This window comes from Diceros bicornis, chromosome 7 (genome assembly GCF_020826845.1).
Source record: "Diceros bicornis minor isolate mBicDic1 chromosome 7, mDicBic1.mat.cur, whole genome shotgun sequence".
NCBI lineage: Eukaryota > Metazoa > Chordata > Mammalia > Perissodactyla > Rhinocerotidae > Diceros > Diceros bicornis.
This window is the reverse complement of record NC_080746.1, coordinates 27,278,711-27,305,022: the sequence shown is the minus strand read 5'-3', so window position 1 is coordinate 27,305,022 and position 26,312 is coordinate 27,278,711. Positions and strand designations below refer to the sequence as shown.

The following is a 26,312-nucleotide window of genomic DNA, read 5'->3' as shown; positions in this document are numbered from 1 at the left end:
GAGATGTAAATTCTATGGCTAAGAGATAATATGGAGAGTTCATTTACACTCTACTTTAACTCAGCAAGGACTTTTTCCCAGTAATAAAACTGTTAAAAAAAAAAAGTAACTGCTACTCAATGGTAGATAACCAACACAGAGAAGATTGAACACTACCACTGCTCTATAGATCCCTAAATTTTATTTAAGCTATATGTGAGATATTATTATCATTATTAGCAGCAGCAGCAGCAGCAACTACAAACTGATTATTGTAGGCAATGGGCTGAGGGCTTTATATGTGTTATTTTACTTCATTATTTTAACAACTCTATGAGCTTGGTACTATTATTATTCTCACTTTCAGCAAACTGCATTTTCAAGAGGTCAGATCACTTGCTCAAAGTCACACTGGTGGAGGGAAGGATTCATTCCCAGTCTGTTGGATTCCACGGCCCATGCTGAATCATTTCTCTCTGCTTTTTTATGGGTTTATGAATGCACTTTATACTAGAGGTAGGCATCTTCTGAGGCCAAGCACAGGTCTTAGAGGTGCCGGGAAGCATCTGAAGTTTCCTGTTACCTAGAAGAGTAGCAAATCTCTCTGGGGCCCAGAGCACACAGGGATCCTCTGTCAGGGCTCAGTCTTGGACTCAGAATCTCCCTCAAAATAATGTTCTGTGCCATGAAGTTGCCACAAAGATGAAGCCTATTTCCCATTCTTGGCCTGGAGGATGAAGTTCAAACACCTCCACACAGCAAAATCGTGTCAAAATCCTTTTCCAACTTTTGATTTAAGCCTTTCCTCCCCAACTCTCTCCACTCCGTGCTCCAAGCTCCTTACACACAGTTCTCTAAACTGTTGTGCTCTTCCTCCTGGGCCTCCATGTCTCTGCTCCTGATCTCTGCTCTTTCTCCTCTCCTTCTGGAGAATATCAACTCATCCTTCCGAGTCCAGTTCATATATCACTGTCTCTGTGAGCTCTTCTCCAACTGTCTCCAGAAGAATTAATTACCATGGTATTTTTATGCACCTCTGGTATTGCAACTATTATGTCATATCAAAGTTGTTTGCATTCTCTCCACTTTTACTCTACCTCTTCCTCCCTACCACATATTTCAGTCCCTACTCTGATCTAGGAAACCAGGGATTCAAAGACAAATGAATCAGGACCCTGGAAGTGGACCAACCTCTAAAATAACTAAGAAAGCAGTGTATTCTCCTTTGCATCCTGAGCACCTAGCATGGCATCAATGCATAAGAGAGGGACTAATATTTACTGAATTGAATTCCAAGACTGCTCTTCCCACAATAATATTTCCCACTTCTGAGCTTCTCTAATGCATTTCCGTACACTCATTTGGTACCAACTCTCTTATATTTGAACAAAATTAATTCATTTATTAGTTTTCAATATACTTTTAAAATATCCTCTCTCATTTGATCCTTAGAACAAATTTGTGAATTAAGTAGGGATTATCATTCTCATTTTGCAGATGAAAAAACTGAGTCTCAGGTATACGCCTTACTCAAGTCACATGAATAAAACATGGTGGCCTTGGCTACTCACACTCATATGATGTGATCCCTAACCCTGTTCTTTCCACTATGTTGCTTTTTACTAGTATTTTACTAATGTATATATCTTCAATTAGATAGTAAACTCTCTGAAGACAGGAACCTCGCTTTAAACATTCCATGCCCTCCATGCACACAGTTATGGATTGATTTATGACATACCAAGGAAGAAAATTACACATATAAGATTTCTAGTAAAGATTATTACAGACATTGAGACACTGAATGTTTACAATATTAGGACTTAGAAAAGCATGTCTGAGGCAGGAAAGTATAATGATTAAGCACATGAGTTCTGCACAGGTCCAAATCCTGGTTCTGCTCCTTAATAGCTGTATAGCTTTGGGCAAGTTACTTAAACTAGCTGTATCTTAGTTTCTTTCTTGGTAAAACAAACACAATAATAATAACAGCAGCAGCAATAACAACACCCCCTACCTCATAGGGTTGCTGTGAGGATTAAATGAACTAATAGTTATAAAACACTTTAGAAGGGTGCCTAGCACTTAGTAAGTCCTCACTGTTAGCCATTACTATTCTTGTGCGGTTACAGAGGATTTCCTGGAGGACTCCTGCTGGTGCCTGCAGCCTAATGAGCTAGAAAAGTGTCCCACAGGCTTAGAGGCCAGAGTCTCAAACTGCTGGCTTTTAGGATCTCAGTTACATTCTCAAACATGGTGCATAACAAAGCCTGAGCAAAATGCAGCCTTTTACCCAAGCCGAATTCGCTCTACTGATAGTATCTGCAAGTTTGACACGATGAAACAAACAAACCTTCTGTCACAGAGTAACCTGAGAATACGTGAGAACTTCCCAGGGCAGCCAGACCTGCAGAACAGCTGTCAAGGCTGAAGCCTAAGCTCACTGATGTTATCACAACCTTGGTAAAGTCAACAAATTAATTTTTCAAGGTGTTCCTGAATTTTATCTGTGTCTGCTTTCCTGCACAAGGCAAATTCACCGATGCACCTTGTGGCTTAAAACCATTCGTTCCTTTCTTCTTTCAATTTCTGAGTGCTCAGGCTGTGCCAGGCAGTAGGGATACACAGGTGAGGAGACACAGTTCCAGCCGCAGGGACCTCACATCGATCCAGTGTGGAAAGTACATGCAGGTGCATTTCTAGGGGTATAGAGCTGGCATATTGACTAACAGTAGGCCCAGCCAGAATTTGTTCAGAGATGAGGAGTGATCAAGTGGCCAAGGCCATATGTTTTATCTCAAAGATGGTACTACTTTGACCTTGGATTCGTCACCTATAAGGAGACGGTTCTCAAATGGGACAATTTGCTTCTCAAGGAACATTTGGGAGTTTCTGGAGATATTTTTGAATGTCACAGTTGAGTGGAGGAGAACTACTGGCATCTAGTAGGTAGAAGCCAGAGATGCTGTTAAACATTCTACAATACACAGAACGGCCCCCACAATGGAGCAATATTTAGCCCAAAATGTCAATAGTGCTGAGCTTGAGAGAAACTCTGAGCTACATGATCTTAAATTTCTCTCTAGCTCTAAAAATTCTCTTTACTGAAATCCTTTGCTTCTTTTAAGCCAATGCAAATGTTTAAATAGCAGCTTTCTTCTCTCTTGAGTGGAAGGTCACCTAATAATGTAGTACAATCTCCTATAAAATGCCATAATCCCCTTTGTACCATTCCTGCCAGGCTGCCAACCAAGTGATGGGAAGTTTATGAAAATCTTGGCAAGAATCCCTGTAGCATCAAGGGCCAACTTCCAGCTCTCTTCAGGCTAAGAGGATAGGTCTTCCACGAATAAATAATGGAAATCTACATGTTATACTAAACCTTTTTTTTTCAGAGAGTCATTTCATTATTTTCTCTCTCCGACTTTTTATAAAGTCCAACTTTTAGATTGACATGCTCTGAGCACTGAAATGGTTATATGCAAGCAGCAATCAAGAGAGCCAGAGAAAGATCTCTACTAATCCTCAGACTGGATTTTCAAATCCCAAGAACTCCAAATTAGCTCTAGTTTTATAACTTTTAGGCATTCGCGTTTCTTTTTATATTCTTCATCTGCTTCAGACTCCCTGGCTCTCAAACAGTAGAGGATGGTTAGCTCTGAGCACTTCTCTGAGGAAAAGCGAGAGTACAGAAGCGTCCTGGAGCAGGGCTCTGTCCTCAGAGAGCAAAGCTGGATGTGTGCTACTTCAGTCCACCACTCAAGTAAAGGAGACTCTGTAGGTAGCGAGCAACTGGGGCTTATAAGAAAACAGGGCTTCGGAGCTGCAGGCACGATTGACTTTCTGGCTGCGGATTGCAGAGACCCACGTGTTCTAATCCTGACTCTACCATTTACCAAAGTGACTTTGAGCACAATCTTTGAAAATTTTCTAAATCTCAGTTTCTTCGTCTTTAAAATGGGATAATAATAGTACCTACTTTATAGATTTCCTCTGGGAATTAAAAGCAACGATCTCTGCCAAGTGACTACACGACAACAAATTCTCCATTCGAGTGTAGCAGTTGGTGCTGGTGTTATGGTTGGGGCTCAAGCAAATAAAGGAAAGAAATAGGCTGCAGTGTTATCCAGAAAGAAGTAGCATTACTCTGAAGAAGAAAGGAGGCTTACTTTCATTTTTGAAGTGAGGAACCTCTGTTTATATGCACTCCTCACCAGAATTCTACCCCATGCTTTTTGTAAAAGAAGAGAGAGAGAAAAGTAGGGACTACTAAGGCCACACTAAGTTGAAAAATGCTGCTACTCTCCTTCTGCACTCTTAGGTCCCCTCCCAAACTCTCTTTCTTTCATCTCCAAGCTACATGAGTTACACAAAAAGACCCAGGCACGTGTAGATCAAAAGTTATGACCACGAAAAAGCAAGAAACAGAAAACTTACAACTTCTCAATCTTGTAAGCATGTTCACACAGAGATAAGTTTAAAGTTAAGCCCTTGGTAGAGGGTCATGTTGAGTCAGTCCCCTCCTGTGAACCTCTTCAGGCCAAATGCATCTCACCTGTCAAGGGCTTCCTCTTTGAATACAAATGATGATCTTATCTAGAAAGGGTCCAGCCCAGACCCTCGCTGGTTTGCAAAAGTGGCAGTGGATGCCTCTTCCTCCGCCCAGTGCTTTAGGGCTATACAGGAGTGACACATGGTAGAAGATCAGAGATGCCACTGATGGTGTGAGTGGACACAGGACGGCCTCACTCTTTCCTGGAAGAGCCTGCTGTTTGTGTATTTTAGTACCAGATCCAACTGGAAACCAACCATGACTGGGAAACTTTGAAGTCTCTAGGAGAAATCTAAACTTCTAAAGTAAATTTAAAATGGAGCCAAGGAGAATCCTATTTAAATAGGTAGCCAACCAGGGATTAAGTAAATTCTGAATTCCTTAGCACAACCTTTAGTTCCCTGGTTACTTACCGAAGCTGTTCCCCTCACAGACACAGGAGGTCCTGCGTGGCTGTCACATCTGTGGAAACAATTTGAAATAATTTCTTTGAAGAGGTGCCTAACTTTCACCAGGAGGAAAATCAACAGCACATTTGTCCTTATATCTTGATATCTTGAGAAGATATACTTCTAATGTTCCGTAGGAAGACAATTCTTGGTTAGTGTATTGTTGAAGAAAATTTCAGAAACGTTTTCCTGTGGTTGCTTAGGACCAATGTTTTACATCTTCGTCACCCAGGTAGCCAAGAAAAAATTACATAATAGTGGATTTGTATTTGAACACAGCATAAAGACATAAGAAAAATAGCGACATTTGTTGAGTGTTGGCTGTGTGTCAACATGTCAGGCAGTGTTCTCACGCTCTATGCGCATGTTACCTTATTTACACACGTCACTCCTGTGAAGTGGATGCTGTGACTACTCCCAGTTTACAGACCAAGAGATGGAGGTCCAGAGCAGTTAGAAGACACTGCCCAAGGTACACAGTTAGTGGCTGAGCTCAGAGCCGGCCACAGGTCCACGGAATCCAGAGCATTCCTTCTTAACCAGTATGGCACACTGACTCTTTTTGCAAATGGGGAACAGACTTTCTGTTTCCGTACATTTTTATTTTAAAGAGAGATTAGGTCAAGATCACATTCAACAACTCATAAGGGAATTTTGAAAAAAGCAAACCCTATAAAGATGGCTTCTGGGTGTTTATTTTTATAAAGATGTCTTACTTATTATGAACTCATCTTGGTGGACAATTATGCGTTTACTATTTATGTTGCTTCCCTCAAATTCAGTAGAAGGCAAAAAATTTACGAGACATAGGTGCAAAATTGAGATAGATTTTGATCTTTTGAATCTATAATCCTATGCCAAGGGGTGCTTTGCCTGAATTACAGCTCAAAATTTAATAGACCATAAAGACTCATTGCTCTGCATGAAATCACTGAGAGAACAGCAAAGGGAATCAAGAATTAAATGAACTGGGACTTTGGGTCAGATCAGCCAAAAGTGGCAAAATGCAGTTTTCCTTCATTCAAACTCTTAGTGGCTTCATGGTTCACGAAAGTTGAGCATAGAACCTGGGAAGCCAATTTTATATCTTAAAGATATCCATAAAATTCAAGCTCAGATTTTAAACAGAAATTGAAATTAATATCATGGATTTTTTTTCATCTTAGTTTGAAATACCAGCTTTATACTAATAATATCTAGAAGTTAAATGCTGCTTTTATTTTTATTCTTTTTTTCCCCCACAGCTTTATCGGGCCCGCATGCCTTCCACATGCTTTGCAGGAAACAAATATGACTGAGATAGGGACCCTGTCCTCGGAGAGCTTTTAGAATAGGAAAGATTAGATACATAAGGAGCCAAAATACAAGCCAAGATGTGATAAGGATAATAGAGTGTAAGCAAAATGCGCTGAAAATGCAAAGGAGCCAATGAGCACTTTCTGGGGAGGAATAGGGAAGGTGACAGGGAGCAGATGGCAGTTGAACTGCTATGAGAGGCAAAGAACAGCATGAACAAAGCCCGGAGGTGGGAAAGACAACGGAGATTGGGAACTGGCAAGTAATTCAGTTTGCCAGGAGCCAAGAGAACATGCCAGATGGTGAAGATTCCTTCCAGACCCCGGGGGGCTGCAGCCTTCATGGTGCACCCACACAGCTTTACACTCTCCCCAGCTCCCCAGGCCCCCGTCTGATTTGGAGTGAGGGCAGCAGGGGCAGGAATCAGTTTCTGAGAGTGGCAGGTGGGTGGAAGATCTGACTTTAGAGGATGTCTGCAGCACAACTGGGACTGAGCACCACCGAGTGCGAGGGTGTGCTGTGAGCGGGTGTGCAAGGCCCTGTGTGCCGCTGTGGATCAGGTAGCAGGTATAGGACTCAGGTGGCTCAGAGGCCCAGAGTCTCTGCACCTACTCCCAGGACCTCCTAAAAGTTAATTTCTGTTTTTGACCTGAATGGCTTCCACTTGTAGAGTGAATGAAAGCAACAGTGATATTATGAAAGCTATGGTGGTAAAAGTCCTTTGGACTTGGTGCTATCAAGGGATACAAAGTTACCGCACCTTCTGAATTCCCTCACAAGTGCTACTGATGCCACGCCTCAAAGATTCTCACATATATCCTCACTTCTCCAACTTTACTCATTCTGCCTTATATTAAACTTTCACAATTTTTCTCCTGGATTCCTCTCCACCCTTCATACCACCAATAGAGAGATCATCTAAAATGCAAATTTGATCTCATCAATCCCCAGCTTAAAATCTTACAAGGTATTATCCAAAATTTTAACATGACACGAGGCTCTTCTTTTACCTGGTGAGTGCCCCAGACAATCCCTCACCCTTTAATCCTTATCTTCCCACACTCCAATCCTCTACAGGTACCTGTAGTCTAGACTTAACAAATTTGTTCCACTTCCATAAAATATTCTCTCTTGTCTCCATACCTTTGCAGATGCCATTCAGAAATTCTCCTTCAGTAGATTAGAGTGTGGCTCAAGAATATTCTTTTTTGAAAATATTCTTTTCTAACCAGAACTCTGGGTGATTTCCCCCAAATGCTGGTGGAGCATGCTCTAATCACTGGCCACTGAAGAGCTCCACCTGAATGACCACAGGCAATTCAGACCCTCCGTGTCCAACATGGACTCCATGTTCTCCTTCCATGCCCACTCCTTCCCCTATCCAATCAATCAACAGATCCTTTTGATTCTAACTCAGAAATCCCTCTCAAAACCATCCGTATCCCTTCCTCTCCCTGCCTTTACCCTAGTTGAGACGTTTACCATCTCTCGCCTTTATTAATGCAATAGTCCCTTAACTGTCCTCCTGTCTGCAGGTTTTGTCCCAGTCCAATCCATTCTCTACACTGTGAGTGAGTGAGTGGTATAAATTGAATTATGCCACTTCTCTGATTAACATTTTAACGATTCCCATTTGCTCTCAGATGAAAGTTCAAATTCTTCTCTGCATTCACATGGCCCTATGTGATTGAGTCCCTGCACACTTTCCAGCCTCATCTCTCCCCTTCCTACGTCCCTTCTGCTGTAGGGAATTTGCCACACCTCTCAGCCTATGTATGTACTGTTCCTTTGCCTGAAACATTTTTTTTACCATGTGTTTGCCTGGATAACGACCTCATCCTTGAAGAGTCATCAGAGACATCATTTTCTCTAGAAGACCTGTCTGGACTCTAGACTTAGTCTAAAATACATACCACTCATCCGTGCTCCCGTAGCATGCAGAACGTCCCCATCTTAGCACTATTCTAGGTTTCTCTGTTTCCTTTTTGTTGTCCTTGCAAGACTAAAGCCTGTGAAGCCAAGGACTGCATGTTTTGTTCCATAGTGCCGCACACGGCATTCCTTGAGCAGTATTTGTTGAGTAAATGATTAAATGTGTTCGTTTTTATCCTCATCACATCTGCTCCTCCTCCTGTATTCTTCACCATCATCCACCTAGTTTTCAAAGTCAGAGAGTTCACCTCCGCTCCTCCTTCTCCCTCACCCACACAGGCAATTACTAGGTTCTCATGATTCTACATAAGAAACTGTGCACAGTCTGTCTGCTTTTGCCCTCCTCATTGCCTCCACTTTAGTTTAGGCCACCACCATCTTGACAGTGTCTTACCTGGTCTCTCTGACTTCAGTTTTGCTCCCTGAAATCTGTTCTTCGTGCTACGGCTAGAGCAGTTTCTTAGCCTTGGCACCACTGCCATTTTACTTTGGTGCTCTGTCGTGTGCCTCTACCCACTAGATGCCAATAGCTCCCCCCTTCAGTTGTGAAAACCAGAAACATCTTCAGACGTCGCCAAATGTCTTTTGGGAAGCAAAACTGCCCCTGGTTGAGAACCACTCAGCTAAAGTTATTTTTCTAAAATGAAAATCTGATTATGTCACTTCTCTGTTTTTCCCTTATCAATGGAAAAAATATATGCACATGCACACACGCATGAAATACACCAAAATATTAGTGTTTGTCCAGGTCAGTGGGTTGTGGATGATTTCATCTGTTATGTATATTATACATACATAATAAGGAAATACATATTTTATATATATATAAAATAAGGAAAAGAATGATATTATTCAAATAAGTGATTAATGGCTCCCCAATGTCTACAGGATCAAGTCCAAGCTCCTTAACATTCATGTATAATGTCTCTGTGTTCTGGCCTCTGTCACCTCTCCCACCCCATCTCTTATCAGTCTCACCTTATACTGGGTCACTAAACCTCAGTGACTAGATGAGTTCCTGCTTTCTCCAGTCTCTGCACCTTTGCTGTGTCATTCTTTCTGCCTGGTGCAGCCTCCTGACTCTTAATTGCCTAGCCTATATATCCTTCAGAAATTGGCTCTCTTCTTTCAGGAGGCCTTCTGGATCCTCCAGTCTGAGATAAGTGCTTCTCTTGTATGTTCTCAGGGCAGGAATACCATGCATCCACCATAGCACTCACCATACTGGACCATAATCCTCAGTGTACTCAGCTGTCACCTAGGTTGCACCCAGGCCAGATGGTACCCCTGTGTGAATTCCGTCCTTCGTCAAGATCCTTACTGTCATTTGCTGGAAAGTTGCCATAATACATATATGAATCCGTGATGATTGTGATGTGATTGGCCCTTCCTAGAGTTCGTGGTGCATCTCCTGCCCAACCATATGCAGTAATCTAGTATTCCCTACTAGATTATAAAGTCCTCCAGGCGGGGACTTTGATTTGTTTTCATGGTTTTATCTCCAGCACCAAACACAGTATCTGATCCCTAGTGGGACTTTGAGAAAAAGCTTGATAAATAAACAAAAGGGAGGCTATCACCTCAGCTACTAGCACCCATGCCAGGAATTCTGACAGCCCTTACCCTAATGGGAATAGTAGGAAACTAAGCCGCAGTGGCGCTCAAACCTGAATGAGCATCCAAAAATCTTGGAGAATTAAAAATAAGTAAAGAAATAACACTTCCTTTGCCCTACTTCAGACCTTCTGAATCAGAACCTCTGGGGCTTGATTATTTTTAAATTGCTGATGAGAGTCTAACAATGACCAACGAGATCAACTGGGAACTACTCCCCTGTCTTGCTTCTCCCTTCTGTCACCACAACCCTACTGTATATCTGTGGACACCACACCCAAGATCACTGAAGGAGCATTTCCAAAGAAGGATGTTGTTTACTCTGACTTCTCCTTATATCTCAGTGTCTTAGATTTCTGCATCTTCCAACTCAAGCCTAGGCATTCAACTAGGAATGGGAAAGAGAGCACAGTAGGACATTTGTAGAGAGAGGTGGGTGGGGAGAGAGAGAGATAACAACCAGAATCCCAGAAAAAAACATAATCTGCCTTTTTAATTTTCCATAATAGTATTTGAACCTTTTGCTTACATAAACTGAGTTTGCAGCTGGCTTGCCTGAGCTATGTACACCCTATGATGGATCAGGCAGATTTGGGCATGTCTGAAGAGCACCTAAGCTAAGGTGGCCCAAGCAAAGCTCTTTGCATCTCAAGAGAAAAAGAATCATCCCAAAGGAACTGGGTAGTGGGCCTGCATACCCTCACTCCAGGATAGCAGCTGTCACTCTCTAATCACAACTATGTGGTGAGTGCTCACTGTATGCTAAGCAGTGTGATGGTCCTCATAGAAAAGAAGCAATCTTAAATTTAACTGTCCATGTTAATCATGAGCCTTTTGAGCTAGTTCCCTTGTACGTTCACTTTTCTCTAGTCCTTGGGACTAAAATAAAGGGAAAAGTAGGGGAGAAAACTTGATAGCTCTAAGTCGCCATAATGAACTGGTGGCACATGGCTGCATAGCTTTGAGAATGTGTGTGAACAAGGGGGTAAGAGGTCCCCTTAAAGGGGTAACTTCACTGTGGAGTATGTTGGAGCATGAAACAGAGAGTGGCATGCACATCACTTATTCATAGTGGAGAGGGCATCCTGGAATAACCTGGGGTCTGGAATAAAAAAGGAACAATTGTAGATGCTGTTTGTCAGCCAGGAAGACTGCACTTATAAGCTCATGACATACACTATCGGCTACTTGCTGAACTATATGGAAGGAATTTGTGAGACGATGGAGTTTCTGAAATTTTGTGGTGGGGGCTGAGCACTATATGTCACAGGCACTAGATGCCCCATAACAAGACACGAGGAAACAGGACTTACAGGAAAATGTGAGGGAAAGCTACATGCAACGTATATACACTTTTCTTGAATTTATTGGCTAGCAATAAATAAATTAAAACTTGAACGGAAAATATTTTTCTTTTTTCCTGGAGTTGAGGGGGAGTCACAGAGGGTATAGTTCAATCATTTACAAATAGGATTAAAATAATAATGGGATAATTTGGGAAGCACATAAATTTGGGAGGAGAAGCAGAAATGATAAATCTTTTTGCCTTTTTATTAATTCATGAAGTCACTATATTCCCATGGTTTTTTATCCAATGATAATAGGAAATCAAAGCTTCAACATACCATATACTTTTATTGGCTGGCCTTTCTAAAGTGAACAAGTATATCTTCATTTTCTCCTGGGAGAGTTACCCATCATCCAGTGTCATTTCTCAGTTAAACCACAGCTTAAAAGAGGAAAATAAATTTTCTGATACTCAAGTCTTTTAGGGCTGAACAGAAGGCTGTCTTTTGCTTTGAGGGATTGGTTCTCTTTTGTGATTTGCAAAACATCCTCTAAACTGCTTTGCTGACTTGTTCTCCGGAGCACCGAGTATGACCAAGTCAAGCCTTGATGGCTTCAGCAAGTGGAAACCTGACTGCTGCCTGACACAGGATGACTGTGCTTCCCTGGGGCCCTTCATCAGTTCCTCCCAGTGCACTCACGGGCAAGGAGGAGCTCTGGAATCAGAGTCTGTATTTTAAAGCTTGATTTTGTATTTCAAAAGAGCAGAACTGCCAAAGAAAGTTAGGTTCTACTTAAGAGCAAAGAGCCCCTTGGAATGTATGACACACCATTTATATTCCTACCATAGTACAACTCTTCCTTAAAAACACGTCCCCCTCCCCCCCCACATACACATGTAGGATTTATATCCAAATTTTTAGGTCACATTTATATTTCAAAACAAAAAGGACATATTTTTACATTTTATCTTCTGAAACCTCTTAGGAGCAAAAAACAGTGCCTTCATTATATTCCGCACCAGCACAATTAATAAATATTTACTCCCACTAGTGTTTTGAAAATAAAATGTATTTAAAGATGATAAATTCTGAAAACTGCTAAACACACACAGACACTTATGTGATGAAATTTGTTTCATTTCTGTGCGGTATGTTCATCTGGTTAAAAGTGAGCTACAAGTCATTTTGGTATACATACAAGAAGGACGGTTGGTAAACAGAATTTTGCAAGAGTTTCAATTATTTCAATTTGGTTTATAACTAAAACATGTAATACCCAGAATGAAGATTATACATCATTTATCTTCTTTGATATGCTTTTGCAGTAACTTGCAACATGAGCTTGGAAATAACTTGTCCATAGAGTTATACGTTCCTCAATTTTTCCTAGTTTACTAATGTTAGATTGTTCAGCTATATAAAACTCTGCCTTAAAGAAAATCACCTAAAACGCAAATTACAGCACAATTAGAGATATTTTTGGTCTCCTTAAAAGAAATATTTCCTATAAAGGAAATACTCATCCATTTTAAATTTCCAAATGAGAGAATTCCTAGTGTTCCAAACATTTTTACAAAGAAAAACAACTCACCTATTTGAAGAATGTTTGCTTGTAAGTGACTCTGGTAGAGACAGTCACATAAATCTACATTTTGTTCAGCTCTTCATTATTTCATCAAAGACAAAAGGAGCCACAGGTGAAAGCTGGAAGCAAAAAGCCTTCCATCCACACAAGAGGGGAAGAGAGAGCTCTGTTCTCTAAGTCCGGGAGCCTCATTACACGCCCCACCAACTGCTTGCTGCCTATTGTTTTTCAGCAAGAGTGACCTCCAACACCTTTTATTCAGCGCTGCAATGCACTCAAATGGTTTGACGGCAGATACTGAACGTATCACGTGCCAAGCCAACACCTTAAGAGGGTGGGAAGCTTTTCAACCAGGAAGACATGCTGAAATATTTAGCAGTCAGCTCAACTGCATGTAAGCAAAGCCTTGCTTGTTTTTCACAAAACAATCCAACAACAGAATGAGTCAAGATGAACCGATTTACACAATTCTACACTAGGAACAATCTGGAACTATGCCTCCACTGCTCCAAAAGCTCACCCTCCTTTAATTCTTATCCTCCTTAAATTCTGGACAACCACATCAGAACAGCTGCCCTCAATACTTCTAGTGGCAGTAATACATTTTAAAATTTGCTTTAAAATTTAAAATCTGATTTTTCTGCTTTAAGATTTGATTTTTCTCTATTCTCTTTGCTCATCTCATTTACTCACATTTAGTCTTTATACCCCATCTCTCCTTGTGACCACAGACACACATAGCCCCCAAGGAAGAAGTAGTTTTGATTTAAAGATATCTTCCTGACTAGGGCGTAGACCAGGCTCTTGGAGCAGTGGAGAAACTGTCAATAATTATTTCCCAACATTTAACCCATCATTCACCAAGTGTACCACCTGGGATCTACACAGTTGGTTAGAAGTTGGATTTCAGGAGAGCCAAGTTTCATGGTTTCATAAGGACTTTGTCCCTATGCGAGCTAAATCCTGTTTCCTTTGTTACTATCCGAATTTAAATTCTAAGAACAAACATTAAACATTCTGAACACAAAACAGGCTACTGGCCTCTGGGATCAGATAACTAATGAGCTGTCACATGATCTGAATTTAACTCACCCTTTCTGTTCCAACGATTGAAGATTTAAAGTCTCCTTTCTGGATTTTCTGAATGAGAACAGGGAAGCAAATGATGATTTGAAGCTCAGCCGAGAAGAAATGGAGGTTGGGCTTCTTTGATTAGGTATATTTTTAGATCTTGATGTTTGTGATTCCATAGGATCTAAAAGAAAATTGTAAAAATTTTTCATCATTAAAATATTCCTAGGTAAATGTATCTCGGAGAACTAAGGCTTGGCTCTTGCTACCCCTTTCTCTATGCAGTCTAGAAACAGAAAACACATCCCCACATGAAGACCTTAATAACTAAGGGGAGTCCTGTGCCTCTGATGGTTCTGCTGAGTAGAGAAAATCCTCACAAAGAGTAGGGAGTCTTCTATTTGCACTGTGGATGGCAGTTCTGTAGAATGTCCCTCCCCACACACCGGCTGCTTGAATCTTTCTCAATGTGTCTTCCCAGGGCCATCCAAAACCACAGATGACATGTCAGGGACCTCATTCAGTTCTCATGTTGCTCTTAACATCCTGTTTTGCAGAAATTTTTATTTTAGTACTTCAAAATCATAGTGATAGATACTATGTAACTTTTTATATCAAAGAAAGTAAAGGAAAAGGAAATCAAGCCACTTAGAGTGTTCCTTATTCCTGTCAAAAAGCTATCTCTGTGATATGTATTTGCTATATATATGGTTTTTATGTGTATGCATGTAATATGAATATGTATAATATTATGTATAGATAATATACAGTTTTATATGTGAGTATTAAAAATTCTAAGGCAACATCAACATATACAAAGTCCAGAATACTGTAACACTTTTGCACATGCTGAATTTATAAATATTAGAGGAATTCAAGGTAAGAGGAAAGTCACCACGGTATATATGGGGTTAATCTAAAAATCTGAACTGTGAGTCTTTTTAGATAGATTTGTTTATTTTGGCAGTTGCAAAGCATTGTCAATATAAAAGTTTAGAAACATTGATACATGTTTCTTGATGTTACTAATATTAGCAACATAAAAGCAAAAGCAGTCAATATGACTATCAGCAGAAAGATACCTTATATTGTTTTAGAATTTTGTAATTTCTAATGCACTTTGTTAATTTCACAATAATAGTCCTGTGAAAGCAGGTTTTATTATCCTCATTTACAGATTTAAAAAATAAGTGTTTGGTGACAGTAAAGTCACATGCTGGTAGTTACATAGTTTGAATGTCCAAAGACGGCATTTATTCCCACTCACGGGGTTTAAGTTCCCAAAGTACCAGAAGGGTGGCAGCTCCTCTACCACCTTCCCTCTCCCCTCCTCCCCCACCCTCCTCCCCTCCCCTCTTCTGCATAATCCCATTTATTTAAGTGGTTACTGTGTTCCAGCTCAGTTCTTCATATACTGTTTTATTTAATTCTCAGACCACCCTATAAGGTAGGTATTATCATACTCATTTAAAGATGAGAAAATTGAGCCTTACAGAGAACAAGTACCTTGAACAGAGTCACATGGATAGGACAGTGGAGATTTGAATCCAGGCCTTTTTGGATATCAATGTCCGCATTCTTAACCACTATGCTATCTTGCCTGATTCTAAAAACACACCCCCAAAACATTATTACAGTACGTTTTCAGTTTACTCTTTTCATTGTGTGTTATGTTATAAAACTTCGTACCTTATGATTTAAAAATAGTCCTAAACATGGATTGGTTAAATTGGAGATCCAATGAGCCATTATCTACAACGCAGTAAGAAAAAACAGTTTAGATCTAAATCTTTTTCTCACCGTTTTCAGCCATCCCCTTCCTTAGCCTGGATGTAAGTGGTTGTTTTAACATTTGGCTAACATCTGTTTCATTGCAAAACTTTTTTCTTTGAATTTCTTCAAACCATTCACCAGTCACTCCCTGAAGCCATCTGATATCCCTCTTTGTCTTCTGGAGTTTGCTGAAACAAAACAAAAACATCAATACACACTTTACATTCATTCACATCAAGTGCAAACTCACGTGGTGGGCTAAACTTTACCTAGAGGAGGAGCTGCATAAACTGTAAGTCTAGAAAAAAAAAATGGCTCTACTCAGAATTTCCTTTTCACACTGTGTATATATTTTAGCATATTCTTTTAAATACCATGACAATCTAAAAGTTTTTGCTAGTAGTTAAAATAAGTTGATGAGGATAACCTGGGTTGAGCATTGTGCAAATCTGATCTAATAATACAATTGAACGATAGATATTTTAATGACAAGGAGAAACTAGAATATTCTAGTTCTGATTACTCATTCATTCATTCATTCATTAAACATTTATTGAGAATGTCCACGTACCAGGTCCTGTGTAGGCAACGGGGATTCAATAGTGAATATAATAGATAGGGTCCTTACTTGCCCTTCCAGTGGTCAAAGATAAAAGCTTACATGCAGAAAAGAAATTGTTGAATGTAATAGACTTAGATAATGCAATTCTTTTAACACAAAAACACAGAAGCTGGTGAATGAGCACATGGCTAATGCTCAGTAGTAAGGGACACAACTGAGATGGATGGGAAGGGCCATCCAAAGCACAAATGTCTGCCCCACGCCTTCAGAATACCAGAACTGAAATTCTATCATTACTTCTTTTTCCTTCTCCTCTGCCCTTTCCTGCTTAGTCCTCCTTCAAATAAAAATGCCATTCTAAGTCCTTAATTAAATCATTGGTTGTGATTTTTTTTTTTTAAAGCAGATCATTTTGCTCTATTTCAGGAGGACCCTAGAATTGTTTGGAAATGAGAAGTGCTTAATCCAGAGGGAGACAACCCTGGACTGAGACAAACAGAGCAGAAAGGAGAGTTTGAAGAACATGATGACAAATCTCATAAAGTGGTCAGTTGGGTGCAACAATGATGAAAAAGTCAGGCTTGTTGTTGGGTTCCAAGCTTGGAAGGTTCTGCTGTTTTGAAAAGAATTTCATGTGACTGTGGTGGTTGCCCTTTATTCAGGGTCCTCTGTGAAGCACAAGTGTTAGGGACTTCATATTACAAAGAAGGTGGTGAGCAAGACAGCTGCAGAGTGGCAATTTAGGAGTTAAAGGCAATGATCTGAGATGGTTGCAACTAAGGCTCCTGCTTGGGGCTATGATACTGTCATTTTATAAAACAATCAGAAGGAAGCCAGAGACCATCCTGCCCAGACTTGCATTTTGAAAAGCATTAGGCAGCAATCCTTATGTCCTGCCCACAAAATTTGTATTGGTGCCTCCCATTTTGCCACTGCCACCCTCTGACACCTGGTCACTCCTGTCTCTAGCCACTTCCCTTACCAACAGGCTAAGAGATCACAAGTACTTGCCTCTAGAGTACCAGCTGCCTCCAACTTATTAACACCACCCTCATTAATGTCCCACATTTGTACATGACCTCCAGTTTCTTGAAGCCTCCCCAATTATTAGACTCCAACATTCAGCACCACCCCCCTCCACTTCTCAACATATCCATCTCATTTCAGAGGACAGTCAAGCTACCTGACTTAGGAACTCTCCTAATAAACATAAGTTGATAAACTTAACTTTTTTTTCTAAAGGCTTGATATAACATTGACTCTCTTTTAAAATCATCACACTTCACTTAATTTCTCCTCAAGCACTCATTCCACGCTTGTATTCATATCCATCACTGCCTGTTTCTTTTCCAAATTCCAGCCAATGAAATCAGAAATCTGTACCTCTCTGTGAATACTCATACAGTCTGAATTCTACTCCAGGAAATATATCTTAAAGAAATATCAGCCCCCCTCCCCCCACAAAGTACATTAATTTAACTGAACACTATGCAGTTGCTAAAAATAATTATGTAGGCAATGCAGCATCCTGGGAAAATGCATATGACAAAACATGAAGTAGGAAAAACAAAATACTACATTTTATCTGTGACTATAGCTATGTAAAAATGATGCACCCATCTGGACACACTGGGGAAAAAAATCAAAACACATGATCTCTTAGAGTAGAATAACTATAGGTATCATTTCTATTTTCAGCTTTTTAATTTTGTTTATTCAATAAGTACTATATGAGGACCTTTTTTTTAAAAAATTGTGAATTCTTATTTATATTTTTTTCCTTTATAACTTTTCTTGTAGAGAGAGAAAAAAAATCAGTCATATTTTCACAATCCTAACAATCATTGTGCCCTTTTGGTGTGATTTTTCCTCTGCATTTTTCACATGGTTGTAATAAAATGTATTTGTGGAAGGCCTCCTATGACGTAGATGCAGAGATGCAATGGTGAGCAGAGGAGATATGCTTCCTACCCTAGAGAGCTTACAGTCTAATGGAAGGAACAGATATGATGAGTCCAATAATGATACAGATGTAAGGTAACAAAGAGTGGTAAGTATGATTTATTCATTCAACACATGTTTGAACTTTGGGTAAAGAGCAGTGAACAATCAAGTCCTTGCCCTCATGGAATTTACATTCTCCTGGGATAGGTGTGGGGGCAAATAATAAAAAATCAAACACGTTCTGTGAGAGCATATAACAAGGGGATCTGGTCTGAGGCAGCAGCAAAGGTTCCCTGAGAAGATGACACATGGCCTGAAGGTTGAAGGATCAAGGATGAGGCAAAGGGCTAGTGGGTAGGTGGTTCTGGGAGAGAGCTTTCCAGGTAGAGGAGTAGCAGCCATAGAACAAAAGCCCCCAAGGAAAGAAGTAAGGAACTGAAATGAGGTCCTCCTGGCTGAGTGTGGAGGGGGAGAAAAAGAGGAAGCGAAGGGGAGAGCAGAGAGACAGCTGCTAGATCCTGCAGTGTTTGGGGTTGGGTTAAGCAGTTTGGCACTTAGTCCTGGAGCAATGAGAAAGCATTGATGACTTGGCAGGGGCATGACACATCAGATTTGCATTTTCCAAAGATCATCCTAGACTAAAAAGATTCTGCACAGCAAAGGAAATCATCAACAAAATGAAAAGGCAACTTACTGAATGGGAGAAAATATTTGCAAATCATATATCTGATAAGAGGTTAATTACCAAAATATATAAAGAACTCATACAACTCAATAGCAAAACAACAAACAATCTGATTAAGAAATGGGCAGAGGACCTGAATAGACATTTTCCCAAAGAAGACAGAGAGATGGCCAACAGGTACATGAAAAGATGCTCAACATCACTAATTGTCAGGGAAATGCAAATCAAAACAACAATGAGCTATCACCTCACACCTGTTAGGATGGCTATTATCAAAAAGACAAGAAATAAGTGTTGGCGAGAATGGGGAGAAAGGGAACACTTGTGCACTGCTGGTGGGAATGTAAATTGGTGCAGCCACTATGGAAAACAGTATGGAGATTTCTCAAAAAATTAAAAATAGAACCACCATATGATCCAGCAACTCCACTTCTGGGTATTTATCTGAAGAAAATGAAACGCTAATTCGAAAAGATATCTGCACTCTCATGTTCACTGTAGCATTATTTTCAATAGCCAGGATATGGAAACAACCTAAATGTCCATTGATGGATAAATGGATAAATATATATACCACGGAATACTATTCAGACACAAAAAAAGAATGAAATCTGGCCGTTTGTGACAACATGGATGGACCTTGAGGGCAGTATGCTAAGCGAAATAAGTCAGACAGAGAAAGACAAATACCATATTATCTCATTTATAGGTGGAATTTAAAAAACAACAACAAAAAACCAAGCTCATAGATACAGAGAACAGATTGGTAGTTGCCAGAGGTGGGAGCTGGGGGATGGGGAGTGGGGGATAGGAGATATGGGTGAAAGGGGTCAAAAGGTACAAACTACTAGTCACAAAATTATTAAGTCATTGGGATGTAATGTACAGCATGGTGACTATAGTTAATAACATTATATGCTATATTTGAAAATTGCTAAGAGAGTAGACGTTAAAAGTCCTCATCACAAGAAAAAAAATTTTGTAGCTATGTATGATGACGGATGTTAACTAGACTCATTGTGGTGATCATTTCCCAGTTTATACAAATACTGAATAATTATGTTGTACACCTCAAACTAATATAATGTTATATATCAATTATACCTCAATCAAAAAAAAAAAAAAAAGATTCATCCTAGCTGCAGGTGGAGAGAAGATTCCAATGGGGAACAGGAGAGTAGGCAGGATACTTGTAGGGTCTAGGAAAGAGAGGTGTTTGCTTGGCCCAGGATGGTGGTGGTAAAGTGGAAGAAAAGTAGAAAGTGTTCAGGGCTACTTAGTGGGTAAAACTGACCCCCAAGCGTCCACCGAGTGATGAAGTGACTTTGCAGGGTTAGGGATAGAGACATGTCAAGGAATACTCCTCAATTTCTAATTTACAAAAGATAGAATGGCATAGAAGATGCCATTCATAGAGATAGTACATACATAATCTTCAAAAGGAACAACTTTATATATAAAACACTTTTAACATTACTCATCTTTGGAGCAATCATTAAATATTTGCATAATATTCAAGCTGGTATGTTTCTCATAATTTATTTACTATTCCTCTGGTATAGAACATTGCAATTTTCCCTTATAAATATTTCTGTAATGAACGTCACTGTGCATTTTCTATTTTTACAGTGTCTCTGACAGACACTGAAGTAGAATTATTGGGTCAAAGAGTCAAAATATTTTTGTGATTCTTTATAAACACTAGCAAAATGCTTCTCAATATGACTGTAGCAATATTAGTCATGTCAGCAATGTACTAGACTACCATTAGGCATCCCTGGAAGACTAGATATTATTGAGTATTTTTATTTTCTGAATTTAATACTTTCAAGGTACCGTATTAATAACTAGGGGTGGCCATTTTTCTTTTAAGAATTTTTGTTTCTTTACTTAAGAAAATGCTGTATTTCTCTGATAAGTAGAGAAATTTGAATGCTTTACCATATGTCTATTTACTAATTACATTTCGTGATTTGGCAATTGTACATTTTATCAATTTATGAATCAATGCCTCAGAGTTTTTCACTAGAATGAGGTATGTTCAATAAAAATATGAACTCATTATTTTTCTTATTTGCTGTAAATATTTCCCCCAGGTTTCTGACTTTCATTCTGATTAAATTTTGAATGTTGAGCCATAGAAAGCTCATTCTGACTAGGGCTAGAATAGATAAAACATAATTAAGCTGTAGATGTATTTATGCTAATATTTGTCTTCTGAAAAAATGAGAAATGAAATGCAGGCAGTAGTTACATGCAGAAACATGAAAGGTCAAGATTTTAAAGAAAACCAGTGGCTTTAAAAGCAGAAATATTCCAAAGTTGTCCAAAAAGGGGGTTAACATGTACAGCCAAGAGCCAGAAAATTCAAGGGTAAGGTAGTCAAAGGTGGCACTGTGTTTACCTATTACTAAGGAAGTAAAACCCAAATAGTTCTGGCCTTTGAAGTCAAGGAAACTATGAATGACATAAAAGTCTAAACTCTCTGGGCACCTGTCACTCACCTCCTTAATCTTATACACCCAAGAGTCCTATGTCCTGTAAAACAAACACTGTCTGTACATTTATAATGGTTGATTGAGCTTCTTGTACTAAAAGGAGCACAACAATTGTAAAACCAGTGGTTTAAACTCAGTCATTTACTTAGAAAAGAAAATATCAAATTAGCTCAATACTAGCAAAAAAGAAAAAAATCTGAACATAAAGTAGGGATGCCCTGATATTTGAAACTTAAAGACAGTATTCTAAGTCTCCACTGGCCTCAGTCTGAGAGAGAGGACTGCTTGCAAGTGGAATTCAACCAAGTTCACAGCCAGCCTGCACATGGGCTCTTCCTCATCGACATTGGTTTGTTATATACTCAGCCAGCCATTTAGAGCATACAATCCACTTTATGCCAATGAGAAGATCCTGAGGGTTACAAATGACATATGTACAGATAAATTACAAGTGCACAGCTTATTTGCTTCATTAGTCCAGCCTGCCTCAACATATCACAAGGGACTGTTGTCTGCACTTGTAATTTGTTCTACCCACCAGGCTGATTAACTTGACTAAACTAAGTCAGGTCTTTTCTTGCTGAGCCAGTCCCAGCACTCTGCTCCAAGTCAAAATGCTCTTTCTTCACTCACAAGACTCTCAGTCTGCAGCGTGCTGCCTTCGATTCCGTTCTAGCACCTGCCGAACGAGTCTGTCCTCTGAGGCTCCTCCTCCTAAGTTAAATTTATTTTTCCTTTATTTTCTATCCTTGACTAATAAAGCCCGTCTCCCCATCCTCTTCTTTGTCTTCCCCAGCTGTGCCCTTGCTGACCTCTGCTACTCACTTTCTTTGCTCACCTTTATTCTGAGCAGGTCTTTGTCCTCATCTTTATTTTCATGACTGACGATGTAAAACCCACTTAGAATGTGCTCAGCAAATGAAGGTTGGCCCTTTATCTCCCATTCTTTGGCCCCACTCATCTGCTCCCTGTGAAATCAAATCCTGGCCTGTTCTTGAGTTGCCATCAGAGAGTAGAAAGAGCACTGGACAAGGCAGGTTCTAGCTGGGTGATCTTGGCCAAATGTTTAACTTCCTTGGCTTTATTTTCCTCATTTGTAAAAAAGGGTTGATGACGTGCTATGTTGTTCACAAAGCAGGCCTCCACAATTCCTCTCATCCCTGAATGTCCACTCCTCTGCCATGTGAATTTGTCACTCCTCCACCTCGAATCTGGGCTGGCCTCCTGCTCGCTTAGACCAGTGGAAAGTGATAAAGTGAAAGTGTGAGCCTGGGCCTCAAGAGGCCTTGCAGCTTCTGCCCTCTCCCTCTTGGAATCTTGATATGGCTGTGTAAAGAAGCCCAGGCTAGCCTCCTCAAGGATGAGATCATATGCAGAGAGGGGCCCAGCAGAAAGCCATCACCAACTGCCAGACATGTGAGTGATCCCATCTTAGACCATCCAGATGCAGTTAAGCCACTAGACTACAGGAGCCAAATGAGTGATCCCAGGTGAGACCAGGAGGACCACCCAGCTGAGCCCAGCCCCAACGGCTATCCCCCGGAATTGCGAGCTAATAGAGAGAAGTCCTTTTAAGCCTTTAAGCCTCCGGGATGTTTCGTTATGCACAATTTAAAAACACAGACACAGCTGAGATTATCTTAAAGATATCTTCTGGTCTAAAATGTACAGTCAAAAGACTCATTATTCCTATATCAGAATTAAATCACTGAGAAATCTTATAAAACTGAAAAGGGCCTTAAAACACAACTGGTCAATCTCCTTGCCTTCAGATGAAATAATAACAATAACAAATAATAACAGCAGATGCTATATATCGAGTTCCTACCATCTCCCAGAATTTTGCAATCATCATTTCTAATCCTCGCAACACTGCAGATGTGTCCATGTCTTCATTTACCAGGACAACCTTGATTCTAAATCCCACATCCTCCTAACCTTCTATGTCACTGCCTCTGGGTACTATTAACCCCATTAATAAACAATGCAACTGATGTAAGCTCAAAGTGACTTTTGCCAATTAAAACGGTGGTAATGACTATTCACATATGATTGAGGAGAGAGCAGAGAGACAAATGTTGAAAGCAAACAAGTCCCCTAAGCCAGAAAATAGGAATTACAGCCTCTATTTCCTTGTCACAAAAATCTCAAATATTTCTCAAAATAGTTCCCCTTATCAGCTCCGCTTCCCAAGGGCATCAATTCCTCTTTTTGCTGTTCTCATCTCCTCTTTTATCTCCTCACTCACATTTTTTCTCCACTTTCGTTACTTCCTTGGCTTTGTATACATATTGGTCTTTTTTCACAGCTGACCTTCCTGTACTCATCTTATTACACCTTGTTCTGCCTTCCAGGCAGCTAAGCATCCTGATCTCCATCAACACTCTTGGCTTCAAGGAGCTCTCGCCAAGTATTCCCCAAATCCCCCACCCTGTCCTGGTCCTACAGGTTCAGTCATCAGTAAACCCTAGAACAAACTGTTCAATGACACTGAATCCTGTAAAAGTGGATTTGTTGCTTGAATTGTAGATCAAAGCAGCATTAAAGTTTTCCTCCCACGCAGGAACTTAAACATATTTTTATTTCTTATTGCCCAGCAACCACAACACAGAAAAGCACAAATGGCGTGCAAGGGGCGGGAACTGTATCCCAAGTCAGAGCTTAAATGTTGAGTGAATGTCATCATGGAAGCTGGATCAGTCTGTCCAAGCAAGCACCTTTTCAAAACCCTGAAACCCCAAGGAAACTCACCATCTCAGGAAAGTGCTGCCCCTTTGTTTTCCTGCTCCAGAAAGATGATACTTCCAGGTATAGATTTCTTATCGCTCATCCTCTAGGGAAAGCTTTAGGACGACGATTTTGAGTTCTCAGCCAGAAAGAGGCAGACTAAAGAACGCACAAGCCCTTGTTCAGTGGCTGCACCAGCGCCTTAACACTCCAAGCCCGGCTTTTCCTCTCCTGTTGCTCTTCTGAAAACATGGGTTTTTGACAGCCTTTACCCCTGACATCAGAACCTCTTCTCAGGGAAGGGCAGGGATTAGAAAAAGCAAGCAGGTGTATTGAAAAATGTGCTCTTTTGATAATAGTAAAGTTAAACCACAGAGGGAAGTCTGGAGGAAGGGAAGCTCAGATAAGGAAAAGTGATAAAATTAAAGCAAGCAAGCAACAACCACAAACAACAACAAACCTTTAGAACTCAGAGTGGCAGCAAAAGAATGGCACCAGCTTTCAGCCAAGCTAGATAATAAAGCCCACTTAGACTCCTTGAATGGCTGTGATCGAGACTGTCTAATCTAGAACAAAAGACAACCTTTTCTATCTTTTTTAAATTGACCATCATAACCTTCCTGGATGTTTACTCTCACATGACACCAAGTCACAACAGAAAGAAAAATTAAGTAATCTAAGTAACACTAAGGATGTGTAATTTCCATACTGATTCAGATCACAGCGAGTGATCTCTTACCAATTGGTCACCCTAAAGAAGGTGCTGTGGAAAAACTAGCTGTCCAACTTAGAGTTTAAATGCTGATTCCTCTTGTAGCCATCAGGGCTTTTTGTCTCCCCAGGTTTATCTTCTCTCTTTTTAAATCCATTTATACCTTTTACCCAAACCACCTGGGAAAGCACACAGTATCACCTCTGTATTTACCAAATTATATTGAATCACCTGTCATGTACCTTTATGGCTGTGCCACCAGGCTGTCAGCTTCTTGAGGACAGGTACTGTGTCTCATTGTCTTGGTATCCCCGGGGCCTGGCATGGTCTCAGACTCATGGTTGATCAGTACATATTTGCCCAACTTTGGGGTAATGAATGAGTTCTACAAACTTATGCCATCATTGTGAAGCAACTCAAGTCAATGTTTGACATAAGTGAGAGATGCGATCCTACACACAAACTAAAATCGTGTATGTAAAAGGTAATTTTTCCATAGGAATAATAGTGGAAAGCTAGTCATAGCTAACATTTATACAGTGCTTACTCTAGGCCAGGCATGATTACATATATTAACTAATTTAATCTTTACAAGAACCCTATGAGGTAGATATTATTATTCCATTCTACAGATGAGGAAATTAAAATCCTGAGAGGCTAAATTAAAGTCAGACTGCCTCGTTTGAATACTGTCTCTGATCTTTATTAACTGTGTAATTTTAACTTCTCTGTGCCTCAGTTTTCTCATCTGTAAAGTGGGGATAAGAGTAATAATATCTCATGGGGGTTTTGTGAGGATTAAATGAGTTAATGCCTGTAAGGCCCATAAACCCGTGCCTGGTACAAATGAAGTACCGAATAATCTGTGATCTGTGAAACGAGCAGGATGGGTGGTAAAGTTGGTGGAGGGAGAGTGGGGAGTGGAACTTGTGCATCACCTTCCCCAACACCACAGAGGTGGATGGCAGGCAGTAAAGAGAAACACTCTTAGGCTTTTCTTCTTCCCGTAAAGAAACTCAAAACCGTCAACTGTTTAGCTTAGGTCACGCGCTGCTCCTGGATCTCCATGTTGCACTTAAATTAATAGCATGATTGTGAGAAAACCGAACACAGAAAATGAACACAGCCTAAATGGCGTGCTCAATCTAGGGGGGAGCACGATGGGCAAGGCTCACTGCTGGTCACTGGACTGGCCCTCACCCTGCATGAATGCACTGGCTGATGCCAAAATTTGGGCACGTGATTGCTAAGAATATTGCACACATTTTAGTAAAGGGTCTAAAAAACATTTACTGTTCTAAACTTTAGTAAGGCAAACACACAAACTGAGAAGAGCTTACACTTTTATTTTCCAGTCTAACTTCAGAAAGTAACTATTCATTCAATGATTCGACTAGTATTTTCTGAGCACTTACCATGTGCTAGGTACTGTTCTAGAAGCTTGGAATACATTAGCACACAAAAGAGACAGCTCCAAGCCCTCCTGGAGTTTGTCGTCTAGCAAGCGGCGGTATTTCCACGGCCAACTCCTTGGCCCAAACCACCACCGTCTCTCACCTGGACCACCGTAGGAAACCCCTACTGGTCTCCCTGCTTCTGCTTTGGCTTTCCTTCCATCCAGGCTCCACACAGCAGCCAGAGAGA

The 26,312-nt window shown here is 40.3% G+C and overlaps 1 protein-coding gene across 3 annotated transcripts in view; it reads right to left on the bottom strand.

Annotated features, from left to right (window-relative positions):
- Positions 1-26,312, bottom strand: part of EXPH5 (exophilin 5) — a 69,985-nt gene that overhangs the window by 13,055 nt on the left and 30,618 nt on the right. For 2 of the 3 annotated variants that reach the window (XM_058545269.1, XM_058545270.1), the window contains exons 2-4: positions 15,568-15,728; positions 13,789-13,951; positions 4,945-4,993 (exon numbers count right to left, since the gene is read on the bottom strand). In XM_058545269.1, the coding sequence (XP_058401252.1) occupies positions 4,945-4,993; positions 13,789-13,951; positions 15,568-15,728 (373 nt within the window). Of the gene's footprint in view, positions 1-4,944; positions 4,994-12,702; positions 12,721-13,788; positions 13,952-15,567; positions 15,729-26,312 lie in introns of those variants that run through there. The other variant, XM_058545271.1, reaches the window with a different exon arrangement.